Source organism: Halichoerus grypus, chromosome 3, assembly GCF_964656455.1.
Source record: "Halichoerus grypus chromosome 3, mHalGry1.hap1.1, whole genome shotgun sequence".
Classification (NCBI taxonomy): domain Eukaryota; kingdom Metazoa; phylum Chordata; class Mammalia; order Carnivora; family Phocidae; genus Halichoerus; species Halichoerus grypus.
The window spans coordinates 151,941,638-151,962,604 of NC_135714.1; the positions used below are offsets into that span (position 1 = coordinate 151,941,638).

The following is a 20,967-nucleotide window of genomic DNA, read 5'->3' on the forward strand; positions in this document are numbered from 1 at the left end:
CCTTTTATTTTAGAGTGAAAATCTTGGTTCCTAGACTGATATGAACACAATTGCCTCTTTGCTATATTATAGAGTTTCTATAATAGTTTCAGTATTTCAGTAACAATATTATTCACAGTATAATTACTGAAAACATTTTATTACCTTGAGTTTACATTGCTGTGCACCTCGCTTTTTTTCACTTAATAATATAACCTGGAGATCACTCCCTAGTTGTTTATTTCTTTTTGTGCTCCACCAAGTGAATATACCATAGTTCAATCAGTCCTGTATAGATGGACATCTCAGTTGTTTATAAACTGTAACTATTAGAAACAAAGCTGCCTCAATAAACTCCCATATTATTCACTTGCCAAGCTGCCAGTGCTCAGGGCTGTTTGCACCAGGACACACTCTCACCAGCCACACACAGTGCCCGTGTCCCCAGTCTTGCTTAGCGATTACCAAACTTACGACTTTTTGCCAATCCGACGCCAGAAACAGACTCTCAGGGTTCTTTTCTTTTTTTGGTTAAGCTATTTTTTTTTTAATGTTTTATTTATTTATTCATGAGAGTCAGAGGGAGAGAGAGAGGCAGAGGCAGAGGGAGAAGCAGGCTCCCCACCCAGCAGAGAGCCCGATGCGGGACTCGATCCCAGGACCCTGGGATCATGACCTGAGCCGAAGACAGACGCTCAACCATCTGAGCCACCCAGGCGCCCCTGGTTAAGCTATTTGAACTTACATTTAGTAAGCACCCTGGCCAAAGTTTATCTCATTTTATTCACACCACTATTCTGTGGTCTAACAGCTATTCAATATGACGGAAGAGGGAAGTGAACCGTGTGCAGACCTGCAGAGCTGGTGCGCATGACCCACGCTGGGGGGACGCGCCTGGGTGAGACGCAGTGTGGTAACAGGGGGCAGGCCCCGGCTGGGACCCAGAGACCGAGGCGGCCCTTTCAGGTGGCCACTGACTCACTGCGGGTCCTCACACAAACACCTTCCCTTCGCTGAGCCTTGGTGTCCAAGGAAGGGTGGTCAAGAGCTCTTTGGCGACCCTGCCTGCACAGGAGTCACCTGGGAAGCTTGGTAAAGTAGGATGTCTCAGCCCAGGGTAGTTTTAATGTGAATTTTTCTTATTAGGAGTGAGACTGATCATCTTCTCAGCTGTTTAAGGATCTTTCTTTCACAAAACAAAGATTTTTCTTTCCGTGAACAATCTGTTCTTATCTCTTCGCCCGGTTTTCTATAAGGAAGCTGGTCTTAACTTTTAGCAGTTTTTGTATTAGGAATATGAGCCTCATATCTGCGGTATAAGTTGCAAATATTTCCCCTACTTTGTCACCTGCCTTCTACTCACTTTAAAAGCACTTGGTTGGGGCGCCTGGGTGGCTCAGTCAGTTAAGCATCTGACTTCAGGTCAGGTCATGATCTCAGGGTCCTGGGATCAAGCCCCACATGGGGCTCCCTGCTTACTGGGGAGTCTGCTTCTTCCTCTGCCCCTACCCCTGCTTGTGCTCTCTCTCTCTCTCTAATAAATAAAATCTTTAAATTTTAGAAAATAAAAAAGTTAAAAACACTTTGTTGTAGGAAACCATTTTATGGAAAGCAATAGGCAAATGCTATAGTAAAACCAGGAAATAGTCCTAAGATTTTCTAGTTTTCCTTCTGAATAAAACCAATGTCCAAGCCTTTGCTTTGCTTATCCGTTTCTTAAAATTAAGTCAAAGATCAACTCTTGTCTCTTATAATGAACATCCTATAATTTTTGCCTCTCTAGCATCTTCCTCCTTCCCGCCACAGAATCCTTCTTTTTTGGTGGTGGGGGGGTAGTAAATCCATTCTATGTGTGTTGGGAAGATATAATGCAGGTGTGGTTCGAGTACTCAGCCCTCTGGCTACGGTAACTGATTATGGGTTGGACACAGGATCCACGCCCCACCAACTGGCCTTCCTAAGAACTTCTTTGTTAAGCTAGTAGATTGTGAGTCATGAGTTGTTACATCCACCACTTGGAGAAAGCCTATCTAAGAGATAGAAAGAACAGGGACACAGTCTCTGTGTGAGTGTGTGTGTTTATGACGATACATAGTCTGAACCCCTGGATTTAGCCAATCTACTCTGAAGCAAACTAAATCCTAACCTGTTTTATACATTCTCTTACATTGTCTAAGGTAGTTTGATTCACATTTCTATCACTTACAACCAAAAGATTTGATTTGTTTTGTTTTCAGAAAGTATTTAAAATTATTTTTCCCAAATCCCCTACATCTGTTACCTCTTGAGGCCAAAACTCTCTTCCTTCTCGCTGGTCTTCCAGATAATCACGAATGATGTTTGTTTTCTGCAGAAACAGGCCCATAGAATTGGCACACTCTATGTCTTCACCAACTAAGGGGTCTTCTAACTCTGAGGCTGAGAACAGACGGGAAAGGCCAATTCCCACCAGCCCGGCGACATAGTGACAGTACTGTAAGAAATAATGAAGTATTTACTAAAATGGAAACACCCGAGATCATTAGCTACAAAAAAAACCCCAAAAACAAAACCCCAAAACAGGTTCCAAACAGAATGTACAAGATCTCATTTTGATTAAAAACCGCAAACATATACACAAATATACACTATGTACATGTAAGGAAAAAAGAACATCCAAGAAGGGTGTGCACAAAAGATTTAACCAACGTGACCTCTGATCTCTGGCTGGTGTGATGGTTTTATTCTTTCACCTGAGTTTTCCGCATTTCTACGCTGGACATGCACTACTCCTAGAATAAAAGGTCATTGAAAAAATAAGCTAGTACAGTAAGCTTTTTGATATCTAAAATTGAGAGTGAAGGCAATGATGAAATAAGGAATATTCTAATAGAAACTAGAATAGTAAGTGGAGCTTAGTCTTGAAGACACTTCAAGATCTTGCAGTGTCTCAAAATCTTCATTACCTAGAAGAACAAAGTACCACGGTCTGTTCTTGCCACTGCTTTAAGCATTCTGCATATTCAATCCTCACCGACACCTTTATGAGGCGCGTATCATTACTATCACCATTTTACAGATGTGCAAACTGGGGCAGACAGAGGGGTCAGTCAATTAATTGCCCAAGATCACTCATCTGGAAGTCAGGGGGCCAGGGACTCAAAGCCAGGTAGTCTGGCTTAGGAGGCAAGCTCTAACAACTTTGCTGAAACATCCTCTTCTCAAAAGAGATCTTGGTAAACATCATTCTCGATTGTCAACGAATTTTTTTCCCATAAAAGTGGTTTGTCAAAGCTATCCTCTCCTGAAAAGAGTATTCCAAGACAACTTAATGCAATACTCTTATGAAATGAATGTCCATTACACAATTTAAGAAGTGGAGAGCAGTTAAAGAAGGTACACTCTGGAGGGGATACTAGGAAGGGTAAAAGTTAGGGAAAGACCAGAGGAGGGCCCCTGGTTGAAAGTAACACAGAGCCAGACTAATCAAAGGGCACAATGAAATGGCAAAGAGAAAGCACTTGAAATATGGTCTAAGAAAAGAAGAATCTGCGAAAGAGTAAAGATATGCTAAAATATTTGGGGGGCCTGGGTGGCTCCGTTGTTAAGCGTCTGCCTTTGGCTTGGGTCATGATCCTGGGGTCCTGGGATGGAGCCCCACATCAGGGCTCTGTGCTCAGCGGGAAGCCTGCTTCTCCCTCTCCCACTCCCCCTGCTTGTGTTCCCTCTCTCGCTGTGTCTCTCTCTCTGTCAAATAAATAAATAAAATCTTTTAAAAAAACAAAAACAAAACAAAACAAGACATGCTAAAATAGACAGAGAAATGACCTGTGGACAACTACAAGAAATTTAAAAAGAATTACTAGAAATTAAAAAACATCAGTATGTCCTTAGCACTGCCCAAGGAAAAGTAGATTTTAAGATAATAGTTCTTTGCATAGAAATAATTCCTAGAATGGAAGTAGTCCTCTTCCCCCAAAGTGAAGGGGGGGAAAATCACTAAAAGTACTGAATTTCATCTAAACAGAACTTGTACTCAACAAGCTATCATTGGGTCTCTTGAATAGGTCTGCACGGCAGAAAAGGGAGTCACCATGCAGCTAACCAGTGCTGATTCTTGGCCAGGAGTTTCGGCTTTAACTTTAAATTCATAAATGGATAATTCCAGCAGCAGCCTCACTCATGCTAACTTGGAGAGCATTAGCCAGCAGCCCCCAAGATGTTGCCAGTAAGTTTTGAGGATTGAAGGATTAAGAGGCCAGACTTTGAACCTACACTCACCCAAGGAATATGTATATAGTCGCTTCTCTTCTGAGATCCTAACATAAACACTATTAAGGATAAAAAAAATACACACGTAGTTCAGATGTTTAAAAGGTCTTTGCTTCCACTGGGGTGATGAAGAAGTCTCACAAACATCATTCCTATGGAAAATGGGCAAGACCCCTCCTTCCTAGCCCGTATTTTGGTGTTGTTTAGGCCCCATTGTCAATTAGGTCACTTTGTCTAGATAGGCACTTTCTCCCTGCCCCCCAACTCCTCCCCTGGCCAGTATCCTGGCCACAGCTGCTGCTCAGGAAAAACTCGGGCCAAATAAAAGCCCAGTATAATTTTATCTGCCACATCATCTGCTCTCATTGCCCTTCCCAGCTACTCTGTCTCCTGAGGAAGCCAATCTCGTCCACGTGAGGTCTCCCAGTGCTAATCCCCACACGTATTCGTTTATAACCACCAGATGAACTGGGGGAGGGAGGTCGAGAAACTCGGAACTTCTCCTATTGTGTTAATTCTGTAAGGAGCTGATGGGAAAGGAAGAAGTAAGGCATTGGAGACGTACTCACTCCTCAGCACAACACACCCACGATCCTAAGTTAGTACCTCTGGATTCTCATAAACTTGGAAAGGAAACACACATATAATTTAACAGTTTAAGTGATACCTACTTCCCGTCAACAAACAGGGTCAAGCTGGCACGGAGTTTAAAAGTCATCTTGTGCTAAGATGGAACTGCAGATTGATTCAGATACTAAGGTGTGTCCACAAAACACACATACTCCGTGATGGAAGAAAGTAAATAACAAAAAACACATTTTTAAGATTTGAAAACATCGAATATCTCTATATTACATGGAGTAATTTAGCCATTTATCTAAAATTTCACAGCAAGTCAGAGACACTTTTAGAAGTTTAACGTGTGGGGCACCTGGGTGGCTCAGTCGTTAAACGTTTGCCTTCGGCTCGGGTCGTGATCCCAGGGTCCTGGGATCAAGCCCCATATCGGGCTCCCTGCTCCGTGGGAAGCCTGCTTCTCCCTCTGCCACGCCCCCTGCTTGTGTTCCCTCTCTTGCTGTGTCTCTCTCTGGCAAATAAATAAATAAAATCTTAAAAAAATAAAAGAAGAAGCTTAATGCGTGTAACCTCTGGGACAGGTTATAGTCACTTTGGCCTGACTTAATGGTAAACGCCCTAGGGCACGGATTATTTCAAGTATTCAATTATAAGCCCCTTTATTAAGTGTTTACGATGAGACATTCAAGCTACACAGGTGGGTTATAAAATCAGAAAACGTGGAACTGGTAGACAACCTTCTTCCTCACTCTGACCTTCACAGCGCGTACTACCACCTCTGTTCTATGCACCACACACCCACGCTACTTTGTACACACTGACCTTGTCCCACTCCTGTTCAGATGTTACGTGTTTATCCAAAAACTCCGCCATCCCAAATCCCATTTTCCGGCAAATGTCAACAATCACTGTTTGATATTTCTCAGCCAAATTTCTAAACTCAAGGGAGATCTGAAATGGAAATCACAAAAAACGGAAAATATGAAATACGTATTTACACTGGGAACCAACATGGTACCTATAGATCATAAAACAAAGCAATAGCAGAACTCATTAAGACTCCCAAATGATTCATCTATAAGCCTAACATCTAGGTTGTACTAGTTTTCTACATATTGCATAATAAGCTCAGAAATGTTATAATTGTTAAAATAGAAGGGTCTAAAAATGCTAAAGTTTCTAGACTCAAAAGAAAATCAAAGTCTCACTCTACACTCATCTTTCCAATAGATAATAAATGAGGTGCTTCTACATAAAGTGGACATAAATGTAAGAATTTTCGGAAGAACGCGCCCCATTTCAGACAAACCTCATGATAGGGAAGACTCATTCTGCAAACGTGTATCAAGCACTTCCTACATAGCAAGCTTTGTTCTAGGCACTGGGGATACACAGCCTGGAAAGGAGCAGACACTCAGCCCCTGTACAGTTTACATTCTACTAAGGAGATCAGCCAACCGTTTTCTATCAATTCCCAGATTTCTATCAGGAAGTTATAGTGTCTCCCCTTCTATTAGGCTATACATTTTAATTCCTTAAACAGCTCAATTTAGCTCAATCGGAGGCATGCTATCCAACATTTGTTTTCACAGCCCAAGCTCTAATGTAGAAATTGTACTGATGGTTTTTAAATTCATTGCTGTTGCACAAACATCCTATTTAAGTTTAAAGAAGTGTCTCTAGATGATCAAAATACAGTACAGACACACCACAAAATTTCTTTAAATGCTACAAATATTAATAGAGGCAACACATAATACTGAAAACAAGTGGGAGGAATACTTGGTCTACATTTACAGAAAGGTTAGAAAAGCTTCCTCAGGAAACACCTCTATTTAAGGACCTGAGGGCAAACCAGCTGGCTGCACAGCACCAAAGGGATTCAGAAGCCTAAGAAACTTTAGGCTTCTGAATATCAATTGTGAAACTCCCCCAAATCCATAAAATCAATCCAATCTTTCCAGAATGCTATTCTTTCCAGAACAGCTGTTCCAAGACAGAGCCAAAATGTCATTCCTATTGTGGACTGAAGCAAATGAGTGACTCTACCAAAGGGTATTTGAATCCCTGAATCTCCCTAGGACCACATTCTTTCAACAGACCTTGGACTAGGTCATTCTATTTATGAGAGCAAAGCACAGTCTCACGTACTCTGTAGGAGTGACAACAAGCTCTGCCGAGTGAAACGAGCCATAAGGGCTTTTTACTGTCCCTCCAGGTAATTCTGTTTGACAACTACAGTAGATTTGTAGGTCCTGCAGTCACTCTCCAGTGACTCAAGTACACGAAGGAAGGATATGGTGAATCCACCAGTATAATGGAGGAGGACCAAATACCAAGTAGGGGTCGAAGGGTAGCACGACACTTCCATTCACCTACAAAGACAAATTCCCTATAAACTTTAGGATGTTATGATCAAAACACTGGGTAATTCTACCTTCTTCACTTATATGCAAAATTCTGTTTTTTAACCAATTTTTTTTTCTGGAAAAACCAATAGTTTTATCGTTTCTCACCAATTTTTAAAAGAGCAGTAAAGTATGTCAGTGATTAAATGTTAAAACTACATTACCATAAAATAATACAAATATTGAATGAATATTGAAATATATTTCGTAACTAATTCATAGCTCAATAAATGTATGCTATTATGGCTATTAGCATTTAAAAATAACCCTATGCCATTCCTTAAGTTGTGTTTGGGGTGGATCTCGAAGACTACTAGTCTCCCCTAGTACCAGGTGAAAAAGATATACTCTAATCTAATCCATAATATACAGTGAAAGTTCTAGAAAGCCTGGCTTCAAATGATACCAACTAATGACCACTAAAGCATAAAACACGAGGTTCAATCTCAATGCACACACATTGGGCAGGGGCTCACTTGGTAAGAACACTCTGTCTAGCCTTATGCCTGAAGTCTGTCTTGCCTGGGAGAGGAGCACCAATGGAGGCCCACATACCATACTGGCTCAAAATCTTGAAATTACCAGTCACACTAGTAACTTGTTAAACAGTATGCGCTATTCTCCTGCTTTTACGAAGACACCTTCACCACAACCTGAAGGACTCAGGTGTGAATTTAAATTTTCCTCAGGGCTTTGTTCCAAAAATGCAGCAGGGCAGAGACTGCTGAGCCCCAGCTCCCAGCCTGCACCCTGGCCTTCCCACTCCCGGCTCTGCCTGGCCCCAGAAGGCCTAGGGGCAGGGTCACTGGTGCATGATTCACCCTGGAGAAGACAGGCCAGACCCAACAGACTGCAAACCCGGGAAGGGAGCTCAGGGAATTGAGGGCAGGGAATTCCACACACCCAGAACATAGTCTAGAAGGGGAGCTGCGTAAGCTCTGGGCAGGAACACTCCCATGGCCCTGGGGACCCCTCACCCTTTTGAGTGGGGCCCTGTAAAGTGAGGGGCGGGCCCTTCTTACCTCAGTCTAAGAGCAGTACTATGTGAGTGAGGCCAAGTTATCTGTTCTGCCTTAGGGCCTCGCCCGAAACTGACGGTACACCTAACCCAAGGAGACGGCTTTACCCTTCAAATTGGGCATCTTGTCTCAAGGAGATGCTGGGATTGACCAGCATGTGCACAAAGCATTCCCAACGAAAATAAGACACTATGACTTTCCATATATTCCTATCTCAATCGGAACGACAGGCTGAACGGACCTCCGATTCAAACGGACCTCCAGTTCAAAGTTGCATCCTCACAAAACACAGAGCTTCAGATGTTTCACATTAAGGATATAAAAGGTTAGCACCAGCAAAACAGTAATGCCTGGCCTGTGCCCCCTGGTCCCTTCTACTCCGCCAGGGCGAGTCTCTGCTCTCAGGAGGGGAGTATGTGCGCTCACCCTACTCCCCAACACAGGAAGATTGACTGAATGTTGAAATTTGCTTGAACAAACTGTTGTTTTTCCATTGGAATGCAGTATTTATAAAGAAGACTTTTGGTTTTCTAAGCATATTGAAATATTATCTAAACATCTACTAGCTATATCCCCCCCCAATTATTCTGACATTCACACATTTTCATATTCTTTCATTTTTGCTGAGTGGATAGGGCTGCCTTGATTTTTCAAAGACCTACGACACTTATCCCACGACTGGAAATTATTTTTTATGAATCTACTCAGTTTGAAAATAGTTTGGAAGGGTTTTTTGGTTTTGGAGGCTCTAGCTAGAATGTAACTTTTGTAAGTGCGAACACACATCAGTCATAAATGCTATGGGACCCCGTCTGTAGCACTTCTCCTGGGTTAGCAGACTTTCACAAGCTCATCAGTGAATGGCCACCGATTTCCAGTCAGAGGAAACCCAGCCTCTGGTCACGTGACAGGTGTCCTAGGAGAGCCAAATCACTGGTACCTGCTCTAGGTGAGTGCTCTCATTCCCTACCTAATTATTCTTCACAGGTTCTTCTTCCTTCCTTCTCTTTTCTATCGTATTGTACTGTATCAGCTCCACCTAATTACTCCTAACAGATTTTTTCTTTTGGTTTGAACTTTATTGTCTTTTATTTTTGTCTCTGACAGCAAAGACATGATCTCAGTAATCTGAAATAGCCCTTGCTCTAAAGGAGTCTCTCAAACATTCTTTTGTATTGGGTGGATTCCTCCCCTCCCCACTCAGGAATATAGATCTGTTTCAGTAGCAACAGCCACATGAGGACTATTCCCCCCAAATCCTGGCAACTGTGTACAAAAAGAAGGGCTTCTTTGGTCTGTTAGAGAACATGAGACTTCACTAAATCAACCTTTTATTTATGAGATATGAAAGAAGCAGTTATTTGTGTGATAAGACATGCAAATTCCAGAAAAGTCAGACCTAGTCACATATATAACATAACCTTGTCAGTTTTGAAACACAAGATTTTAATTATAACCCACTTTAGTCCAACGGAATGGACTGAACACCTAATATTTACAGAATACTTAGTATACAGCAGGCACTCTTCTAAGTACTTATAAATAGGAACTTGTCAACCCTCAGAGCTCTAACTTTACAAATGAGGAAGCTGAGGCAGAGAAACTTAGGAACGTGTCCGGGATCACACAGCTGTAAGTGGTAGAGGATCACCCTGCTCCTCAGTCCTCCCCCCAGCTGGACCCATCCTGAACAGCATATCCATGCTACCAGGCTAAGGGTACCAGAAGCCAGAAGCCCTCTACACTTAGGCTGTATTAGATAGGGAACAGGTTTTGTGAGCAGGCCCAAGAATCCATCTTTTACAACACTGGAATTAGAATGTATCTTTCCAAAGGAAGAAACACTGGACTTTTAAGCAACATAGTGGTAACGGTAATAGTAGCTAATACCATTCTAACCTGTGTCGACTCTTTTAAACCTCACAACAATACTACGAGGCGAGGCGGGTACTATTATTATCTCTATAGATGGAGAAACTTAGGTTTACACAGGCCACGTCACTCCGCACCAGTTAATAAGTGGAAGAGGTGGGATTCCAACCCAGGCAGCGTGGCTTCAGTCTCGGCTACCAGAGCTCTTACCCATCACATTAGATTACACTGCCCTCACACTGCTTATCTTACTGTTCTCCACGGGGATGAGGGCTGGCTGACAACTATATCATCAATTATACACACAACCATAGGCAGGAGAGATTTGTAATTCCGCTACCGTTGGGAAGTCCTCTAGCACTTGTCGATCCTTCTCCTTGCTCTCCATATACCGCCAGTCTGGTTCATAAAGGTAAGAGTGAAAGTTGTGTAGCAGTGGAACTTTTTTTTCTACACTGATGGTCATGTCATCTTCAAGAGTGTCCAGAGCTCGGAGGACCAGATAAAATATGCATACCGCATGGCTGTAAAAACAGGAGAACTATTAATATGATGGGACAAACGTTCCAAGATATTTATTTCAAAATAACATGTCATTTATGCAAACCCTCCTACGGCCCTACCTCTAAAGAACTATGGAAAGATAGCCAAAGCTTTTTGTACTCAACAAGACATCTTAGTTTTCCTTTCTTAGATGGGAGCAACGGACTTCAGTGGTTTATTTATAAAAAACAAAATTAAAAAACCCTACCAGCTGGATGTCACAACTACTCCCAGAATGAGTTACATTTAACAAACGTAGAACAACTGTACAAAAATCGACAGGCCAAGTGTTTACATGGATCTGGTATTTTTGCAGATAAAAAATAAAGTCAAATTAGTATAATAGTATAAATAGTCAAAATAGTATAAATACTATCATACACAAAGGAAATTGGTCTAGGTTCATGTATGCAATCTGCCCAGAAGGAACTTGGGCTGGGTCAGTCAGAGGAGTCCTAAATTTGAGCACCAGGTGGGGTATAGAGATTACTTAAACACAACTTTAAAAAAAAAAAAAAAAAAGCTACTTCATTGGAATTAACCCCATATACTAGAATTGCAAAGTAGCATAGTGAAGCCAAGAAAAATGCATGACCTACTCAGAGACAGGTTCAGCCGCCAGGACTAAAAAAAGTCAATAAACACCACCATCCCCCATCCCCCACCCCCCCTTCCTCCCCTCTTCCCTGAAAGAGCTGGGCCCACAGGGACACTATTAGATGGCGAAGTGCCTGGAAGGGCATTCTAAAGTAAATACATGGGTGTTCCAACCAGAACATTTCCTTCACTCTGGTGGGGCACGCTCTAGCTGAGCCACAAGCGGAGACTGCAACGCTAGGAGCTGTCAGAAAGTAGTGGCTCAACGTCCCAGTCCCGGGAAAAGCTCTCCTCCCCCAAGTGAAAAGGAGCTGTCTGGCCACTCACCGCATTTCCCCATCCAGCGCCTCAATGACAGCTGCAAAACTGCGACTGGTCTGATTGAGATACTTGTAGCAAGTTTTCAAGCTGCTGCTCAGCGAGTCCTGGGGGCAGAGAAGACACACGGAGGTGGGAGATGCGGAGGAGCAGGAGTGGGACGGGGGCAGGCGGCCGGCTGCCGGCGGGCTCCGCAGCCTGCCGCAGACGCCCTCCCCGCGCAGCCAGTCCTTGGAGGGCCAGGCGGCGGGAGACAAGGGGCAGCCGCGCGGCGCGGAGCCCACGGCCGTGCCCGTGCCCCGGGGTGCCGCGGCGGGGCTCAGCACCAAGGTCCGCTTGAACAGGGACATGGCCTTGGTGCCGCAGGCGGCCACGGCCATGGGAGTCGTAGGGCCCGCGTAGAGTTTTTCCTCCATAGACCCGAGCGGGGCTGGGAGGCGCCCCCGAGGGGCGGGACCGACTCTCCCTCCACCCAGCAGGCTCACGGCTGGCCCGCCCCGCCCCCCCCCCCGGGGCCGAGGTCAACCCCGCCCGTCGCCCCCCCCCCACCAACGCTTGCCACCCCTTCGCTCCCGGTGCCTCCCTCCAAGTCTTCCCCTTGTCCCCGGAACCCACGGGCGGCTGTCAGAGCCCAGTCCACTTGAGAAGCTGGCTCGTCTTCCTGGTGCCAGAATCTTTCACCGAACTTTAGTCCGGCTCCTCTGAACCCTCCACTCTTGTACTTCTGTGTCTATCCCTGCATCGCCCAATTTTAGCAAGAATCCTGCTACTGATCCCCGTGACTGTCCGGCAGGGTTCCTCAGTCCCCATCACCCCATCGCCCTGGTCTGCCTCCGGCAAGAATCCTCCTAGGTTAGGTCGTTTGGTGAGAATGTCCCTCACCCCAGATGTTCCACCTTCATCATTTTCCATCCACTGACCCCTCCACTCTGCCCCCATTTTTCCTTGTATTCAGAATTGAGCCCAGTTCTATACTGAGGTCTCTTTTTCCCTACTGCAATGGCTATTCTGAATAAAACCTGTTTTTATTGCTTTAACTGCTGTTCACCTTTGGCTTTTCTTTAACACCTGTTAAAGGTCTTCTATCCTCTGGAAAGCTATTACTTTTAAGATTTCTAATCCTCGGGGCACCTGGGTGGCTCACTTAAGAGACTGCCTTCAGCTCAGGTCATGACCCCAGGATTCTGGGATCGAGCCCGCTCCCCGCTCAGAGGGGAGCCTGCTTCTCCCTCTGCCGCTGCACCTGCCTGTGCTCTCCTGCTCTGTCAAATAAATAAATTCTTAAAAAAAAAAAAGATTTCTAATCCTCTTTCTCTTTCAAATTAGTGAGCTGTAATGAGCTGCCTCCTGAACTTTACTCTTCCCTAAGGAAAACAAGAATCATTTTTTCCAGGAAAAAAAAAAGCGCCATATTTTCAAAGCAAGCATATCTGAAAGAATTGCTGTGGGTTTGTTTTATACAGACTTTAATTTTTTTACAGCTGTTTTAAGTTCACAGGAAAACTGAGTGGAAAGTCCAGAGTTCCCATAAACCCCCTCAACCCCCAGTCTCCCTTACTCTTTTTTTAAGAGAAGGAAACATTTGAAATATCTAACAGGAGAGTGGTTTAAAATATACACATGGCTTATCCACTAGTGGGAAATACCACAGGCACTTTGTAAGGTTAACAGTGAACGCTGAACCCTAGTGGACTGGACCCATATTCTCTTTTATATGTGTATTATTTCCTCAATTTCCTATCATGGATGCATATCATATTATCAAGAGTAAAGCTTTAAAAAAAAAAAATCACATAATCATGAGAATTTCATTTCCTTGCCATGTTCAATAAAAAATGATTAGTAAAATTAATGTTTACTGAGCACCATATATTAGTAAAATCATTTCATGCAATGTCTGGCATATAAATATACTCAGTGAAAGTTTGATGAATAAATGAATATGTTCAGAGTATTTATTTATTTATTTTTAAAAGATTTTATTTATTTATTTGACAGAGAGAAAGTGCACAAGCAGGGGGAGCAGCTGAGGGAGAGGGAGAAGCAGACTCCCGCTGAGTGGGGAGCCTCCCAGGACCCTGGGATCATGACCTGAGCCCCAGGCAGACGCTTAACCGACTGAGCCACCCAGGCGCCCCTGTTCAGAGTATTTAAAAACCATTCACCAACTCCTTCCCTCTCAAGTGTAGAGAGGCCAGGCTTTGCAGTCAAATAAAAGAAACAGAATAACAGCCATTATTGAGCTCTATGGCAGCTCTTCACAGAAACTGTTGTTACCAGGCCACAATGATTCCTTTCACTGCATTGCCAAACGTTTTAATCCTCAGCTACAACTAATGGTTTGGGGGCTGACTTCTGTGAGCTCCAATAAAAGCTGGACAGGTTTTTGAAGAGCAACAACCTTAAGCAATACTACCCCTCCTTATCAACATACCTCTTCCACTCCTAAAATGAGCAAGGTCAATAAATCCCTTCTCTGTGTCCTTCCCTCATCATTCTTTTCCCTGTCACCTATTTGCTTCAGTTCCTCACTCCGTAACAATAATTTCCTCAAATTGCCGAGAAGATACGGGAAGATACAACTATTAAACACTGGAAAACTCGACTCACTATGAAAATTTCCACTGCTTCATTCCCATGAGCTGGCAGGGAGGAGAGGGCGGAAAAAAGACCAGGGCTAACTGCTGCCTGTCTCTAAAACCTCCTGACGTGTTCCACTGCTATCTACATGAAGTATGCTCCCGAGAACTCTCAAGTGAGAGGAAAACAGGGAGGAAGGGCATCTGCAGGAAGAGTGTGCAGTGGCTACAAGTGCGAGACTGAACTCCCAGGACTGGGACTCCCAGGAAAGACGGCTCCACAGGTGAACAGCTACCAACCATTCCCACAGCTTTCGTTAAGACTTGAATGCAGATTCCTCAGAATGGGGAGAAACCCCACAAACTTAACCAAATTTATCTAACAGTAAGATTAATAACTACCATTTACTGGGCAGTTACCGTATGCCAAGCACAATACAAATACTACTTTTTATCCTTACAAAACCCTTTAAGGAAAATATTACAGACCTATATCCACTTTCATTCAACTTCATGGCCAGATGTGTAGCAGAATTCAGAATTTTTAGTGCTTTAGAAAACAGGAAATAAGATGCATATACAGCCCCAATTGCTATGGAGTAATATCCCATAATTAATTGTTAATATTTCTTCAGCAAATCATTTGAATATTTATACTAAGCCAGGATCACTTCAATTCGGGGCACGTTTGCTGCCAAATGACTTTGAGCCAGATTTATGAAAACACTCCTCATCTTCAGACCATTTCCGAGTTGGGAAATGTGGTTCAGGGACTGTGATCAGTATCTCTATTTTATAGATGAAGAAACTGTTGCCTGGAGATTAAGTTACCAAAAGTTATTCAGCTAAGAGTCAGGATTTAGACTTAACAGAGGCCAGAAATGCATGATTACAAAACACCTGCTTTTTCCATGATGTGCCCTCTGAGTGATCACACAACTTTCAGGTGGCAGCATCCCTATTTATGGATAAGCTCCTAAAAATTCAGTAGAAATCAAGTTTACCGAACCCTGAATTCCTACAGCCAAATCCTTCTGTGATAGAAATGGTCAGCCATCAACATCTGTTAGTGCACAATTTCCCCCAGTTTCTTTGTTACTTAAGACCGAAACTAAGGGGGCGTCTGGGTGGCTCAGCCGGTTAAGACTCTGCCTTCAGCTCAGGTCATGATCTCAGGATCCTGGGATCAAGCCTGGCATCAAGCTCCCTGCTCAAGGGGGAGTCTGCTTCTCCCTCTTTTCACCCCCTCCCCCTGCTCCTGCTCACTCTCTCTCTCTCTCTCTCTCAAATAAATAAAATCTTAAAAAAGAGAGAGAAACTAAGATCATGTTAAGCGAAAGAAGAAAATGTGTATTCCAATGTTTCCTCTATTCAACCATTTTCTTTTTTAATGGCTCTTGGGGCTTTTAGGACTCAGAAAAACTGTGAGCAACAAACAAATAATATTATACTGTATTGTTCATCAAATCTTAGAGCTAGAAGAGTCTCACTTAAAAAAAAAAATCAAGAGATTATACTGTGGAAAGTCTCTCTCCTACCCCCTTACCACTTCTCTCTCTGAGGGTAACTAATGCTACCATTTTCTCCAACAGTCTTACTTTATAGAGAGGAAAAGGAGTCTCAGAGAGGTCAAGTCTCTGGACCCAAATCACAACCCTGTAAATTGTGTCCCCTGACTTTAGACACTCAGATCCTTTGCCCTGCTACTATTTTTCTTTGTAGTATTTACCTCCACCTGAAATGTTATATACAACAGACCCTTGAACAATGTGGGGATAAGGGGCATGGACTCCCGGACAGCCGAAAATCTGCATATAACTTTTGACTCCCCCAAAACTTAACTACTCATAGCCTGCTATGACCAGAAGCCTTACTGATAACATAAACAGTTGATTAACACATAGTTTTTTGTATGTTATATACTGTTCTTACAATAAAGTAAGCTTGAGAAAAGAAAAATACATTTACAGTACTGTACTGTATTTATCGGAAAAAATCCATGTATAAGTAAATCCACACAGTTCAAAGTCATGTTATTCTGGGACAATTGAACTTGCTTTTTTTTCATTCTGTCTTCCTTTAGAATGTAAGTAAGGTTCATAAAAGCAAGGTCTTTGCCTGTCTTCTTCACTCTTGTATCTCCAGCACCTAGGACAGTATCGCCATGCAATACTAACGAATCACATATTCGTTAAAGAAAGGAAAGAAGGAAGGAAGCTAATATACACCAGGTTGGGAAGGGAAGAAGGGACCTAGGAATTATGGAGTGTCTGCGATGTGCCAGGAGCATGTGTGATGGAGATGGGATCTGATCAGCTGTCTGGGGCCAGTCAAACCTGAGCTCTTCCTTGCAGGCAGCCTCCAAACCAGGAGCGTGGAGGTTCTCAGACTAGCCTGGGTGGGCACCCTGGAACCACTGCCTGAACAAGTTATCTGATTATTTTATGCCACTGTTTGCTAATCTGTAAAAGAACTTTAGGGTTGTTGTCAAGATTGACTAAGTGTGATGAGTTACAAAAGGGCCACAAAAGTTTGTGGCTCTTTCCATCAAGGGATGGGGTCTCTCTCTCTGACTCCCTGAATCTGGGTTCCCTTGTGACTTTTTTTGGCCGACAATTTGGCAGCAAATGTGATTCAAGCAGAGGCTTGGAAACTCCAGCTGCCATGTGGAACCCCAGGGCCAGCCTGAGGATTTTGAGACACATGGCCCGGTCTTCCCTTGACGCTCCAGCCTACAGTCTGCCAAACACCAGACTGTCCAGCCACAACCCAGCCGGCCAGCTGAGCAAGCCCAGAAGAAATCAACCAAATTGGCCCAGACCACTAGAACTCCTCAGCTCTCCCAGGGAACTGGGAACTCAAGTTGCTGGTATTTTAAGTCACTGAATTGCTTCTTTTTTTTTTTTAATTATGGAAAAATATACATAACATAAAATTTACCATTTTAACCACTTTTTTTTTTTTTAAGATTTTATTTATTTGTCAGGGAGAGAGCAGGAGGCAGAGGCAAAAGCAGGCTCCCCACCGAGCAGGGAGCCCGATGCAGGACTCGATCCCAGGAAACTGGGATCATGACCTGAGCAGAAGGCAGACTCTTAACCGACTGAGCCACCCAGGCACCCCATTTTAACTGCTTTTAAGTATGCAGTTCAGTAGTGTTAAATACATTCACATTGTTGTACATCCAATCTCCAGAATTAAGGCACTCAGTTTTGGCAGGATTTGTTACTCAATGAAAGTTAACTGATACACTGGAGATAACAGACTTGAAGAGCTTAGCATAGTGCCTGGCAAACATAAAAACTCAATTAAGTGCCGTCTATTGTTACTAGGACATGGTTGTTATCATTATTACTTTTATTAGTCTAACTCACAATATAATTTCTTCCTAATCCCACTCACTTGCCAAATTCGTGTTCCAAAAATATTGCTTTCATCATGTCCTTGTTCTGTTCTTTACCATTACATGCTTCACTGATGAGAGCTCAGCTTTCGGACTCCCACGCGCCCTTAATGAACTTCATATTTCTAGCTCGTATTCGTCAATTTCAGGTTGGTTTTCTCATCACTCCATACAGGTCATGCTCAGTCCTCTATAACTTGGCTCACAGTAGCTTTTTCAACTGAGGAGCCTCCCCACTAAATTAAATCTAATACCTTACAAAGCACTTTTCCTGTGTTTTCTAAAAACTTTTCGCTTGAAGACATTTCTCATTTCGCTAAAATTTCCTGAAATCAAAATGTACTTACGATTACTTGGCACTTCCTAGGTTATTTGACTTTTGGACACCTATTCTCCACGAAGACTGTGAACATATTCAGGGTGAGCATTTTCCATTCTGTATCCATTACATGAAGTGTGTCAATTTTTAGCTGAATCTGGACAATCCTCTGCTTAATGTGTTTCTTCTGCTTCATCATTTACCAACCTGGCATCTCTCCTTTTAAAGTCTAGTGTTCAAAGTTGGACAGTGCTCTTTCAGTGTGGTCTGGTCCATCACGTGAATGATGAGCAGCACGGTGGGGGTAAGACAGTGAGCTCTGAGTCAGAGAGCCAGGGTCAAAGACAGGCTCTGCCCCTGAATAACTGGGCCTCAGGCAATTAATTAGCCTCTCTATGCCTCTGTTCTACATCTACAAAACAGGAAAAATAATAGTACCTTCCTTATAAGGTTACCGGGAGGTTTAAATAATAGATGTAAGGAGGTATATAAAATAGTGTTTGGCACATACTAAGAGCTCAATAAATGTTAGCCATTATTATGATACCATTTATCTAAAAGGTAAAGATCTAGGTTGAAAAAGTCTCTCAGCAGGGTATCAGAATGGAAGAAATCATCCTGAACAAGTGCAATTAGGAATCTGACTGACTACAATTCTAAGCCCACAGCATGATGAGACTACCTAAAACAGATAAGGAACACTGATGTGGTGGGGAAGTGGGTTGGGAAAAAGGACTTTATTTGTACATGGCCATTTTCTTTTTTTTTTTTTTTTTTTTAAAGATTTATTTATTTATTTATTTGACAGAGAGACAGCGAGAGGGGGAACACAGGCAGGGGGAGTGGGAGAGGAAGAAGCAGGCTTCCCGCTGAGCAGGGAGCCCTATGCGGGGCTCCATCCCAGAACCCTGGGATCATGACCTGAGCCGAAGGCAGACGCCTAACGACTGAGCCACTGAGGCGCCCCGGCCATTTTATTTCTTAAGAAAAAAAAAGATGAAGCAAATATAGCAAACGCTATACATCTAATCTTGGAAACAGACACAAATTGGTTACAGTATTTTCAATATTTTTCTATTCGCTTGAAATATTTTATAATTAAAATATATTTTTTAAAGTGGAAGCAGTCTTAAACTATGTTACATAGAAATACAGCATCCATAAGAGAGGAATTTAAAGTTCAGAAATGACCAGACCACAATGAAAGAGTACTGTTCAACTTTGAACACTAGACTTTAAAAGGAGAGATGCCAGGTTAGGTAAATGATCTGGAAAGAGTAACAGATAATGATAACTAAAGGAAGAAGATAGAACATTTGGCTTGAATATCAGTATTCTCAGAGAGAATATGAGAGTTCTCTTAAAATATGTCAAGTGCTGTATTACACAACAAGGATTAGACTCTGGTTCCAGAGAGAGAACAGAGTGAAAAAAGGATAGCTTACTGTAAGGTAATGCTTCCTAAAATCCAAAACTGTCTGGGGATGGAGTGGGCAAGTCTCCAGAGGTAACTACCTGTCCCAGGAGGTGTTCAGAAGACTGTACAAACTGTATTATAAAGCAGTGACTATCTGTTCTAGGTCACAGATCCCAGGAAGAATATGATGACAGTGGACACTGTTCTCCTCTCAAAACACACAAACGTGCAATAACATAAATACTTGCAAATAATTTCAGAAAAGCTCCAAAAACTCTTAGTAAGAATCTCTAATTAAACATCTAGTGAGCAAGGCACAGGAGCAATGTAAAGTTGTAATTCCTTCAGGCATCCCCCAAAAGATGAATCCCCTAACCCAGCCAGAAGTGAGTTTTCCCTTCTGTAAATTTCCTTATGGCATTTACTATATTCTGCCACAGTTACTTAAGTTTAGCTTGTTTAAAAAGCTAGAGGTTTCTTGAGGGTAGTGCACCCACCTTTTATTCATTAATTCACTAAGGGGACATCAAACAAGGTTCCTATATCCGTATAGCTTTAAAATCCAGAATCAAATATAAAATCTTAAATCTGAAAGGGATTTGGGGGATCATAAAACCAATACACAAATAACCACAGTACAAGACTATGGGACTGTTACAAAGTAGTACAAGAGAAAATGGTGGAAGGAGTTTCACAGGTAACTTGTTATGGTGTCTACCTGAATTTTCTATGAATAATCTGGTAATGTTTTATTGACCGGACAAGATGGTGAGCTCTTTGTAGGTCTTATTTGTCTATACACGCCATCCTGCCATGGTGCACCCAGCATAACACCTAGCACAGAACAGGTGTCCAGAAATGTCCGCTGAATGGTGAACAGAGGTGGCACTTACTGAAGCTAGACCTTGAAGGATGAGAGGGATCCTGAGTTATGAGGGAAAGAGAACTTTTTTCTGATGGGAAATTGAAATGGTTTAATAAAGGACACCAATTAAGAGTACATGTAAACAAAGAATAGTCCTTGTGATGTTCCCGTTGGAAAAAGAATTTAAAAGTTTTGATATAACCCATGAATTCGGCTGAATATGTCTATTCATTCAATAATCACTTAAGAATAATTTTCTTGTTATAATGAATACCTTTCTAAGCATTCATTTAGCAAAGGATACAAGAATGAGGCAGATGAAATATAAGTAAATAAAACCAAGTTTAGCCTTCAAGCGACCAACAATGTTGCTCATCGACAGACATACAGATAACTAATAAGAACTTGGAAGAGTAAGTATGTGTTCTAAAAAAACCGAGAAGCACTGAGAAATAGGGATTGATCAGACTGCAGGACTGTGAGGGAAGCTTTTGGAAGAAGTGCAACTGAAAACTGGAAAGATGAGCAAGGTTTCATTCCAGAAAAGGTACTGGGGCCATATTTGCATAGTTCATTCCCTCCATGAAATCCTCTCCCACGCCTCTCCCACTTAATCTACCCATATAATCTCAAATTTGCAACCACTTATTAAGACACCGATAAACATCAATGCTCAAAGACAGAAAGAAATATAAAGAAAAACTACCTGACAACCAATGTCTTGGAAGAACAGAAACATTTTAAGCCCCTGAGGGAGGGTGGGGGAGAGAGGAGGAGGCCGGCCGAAGGGACGTCGGCCAGCTGGGCCGGATTTGGGGTAA

At 42.7% G+C, this 20,967-nt stretch overlaps 1 protein-coding gene across 2 annotated transcripts in view; it reads right to left on the bottom strand.

Moving 5' to 3' along the window:
* Window positions 1-20,967, bottom strand: part of FDFT1 (farnesyl-diphosphate farnesyltransferase 1) — a 36,044-nt gene that overhangs the window by 14,670 nt on the left and 407 nt on the right. The window contains exons 2-5 of one of the 2 annotated variants that reach the window (XM_036092396.2): window positions 11,573-11,670; window positions 10,446-10,629; window positions 5,629-5,757; window positions 2,261-2,452 (exon numbers count right to left, since the gene is read on the bottom strand). In XM_036092396.2, coding sequence (XP_035948289.1) covers window positions 2,261-2,452; window positions 5,629-5,757; window positions 10,446-10,629; window positions 11,573-11,670 — 603 coding nt within the window. Of the gene's footprint in view, window positions 1-2,260; window positions 2,453-5,628; window positions 5,758-10,445; window positions 10,630-11,572; window positions 12,011-20,967 lie in introns of those variants that run through there. The other variant, XM_036092394.2, reaches the window with a different exon arrangement.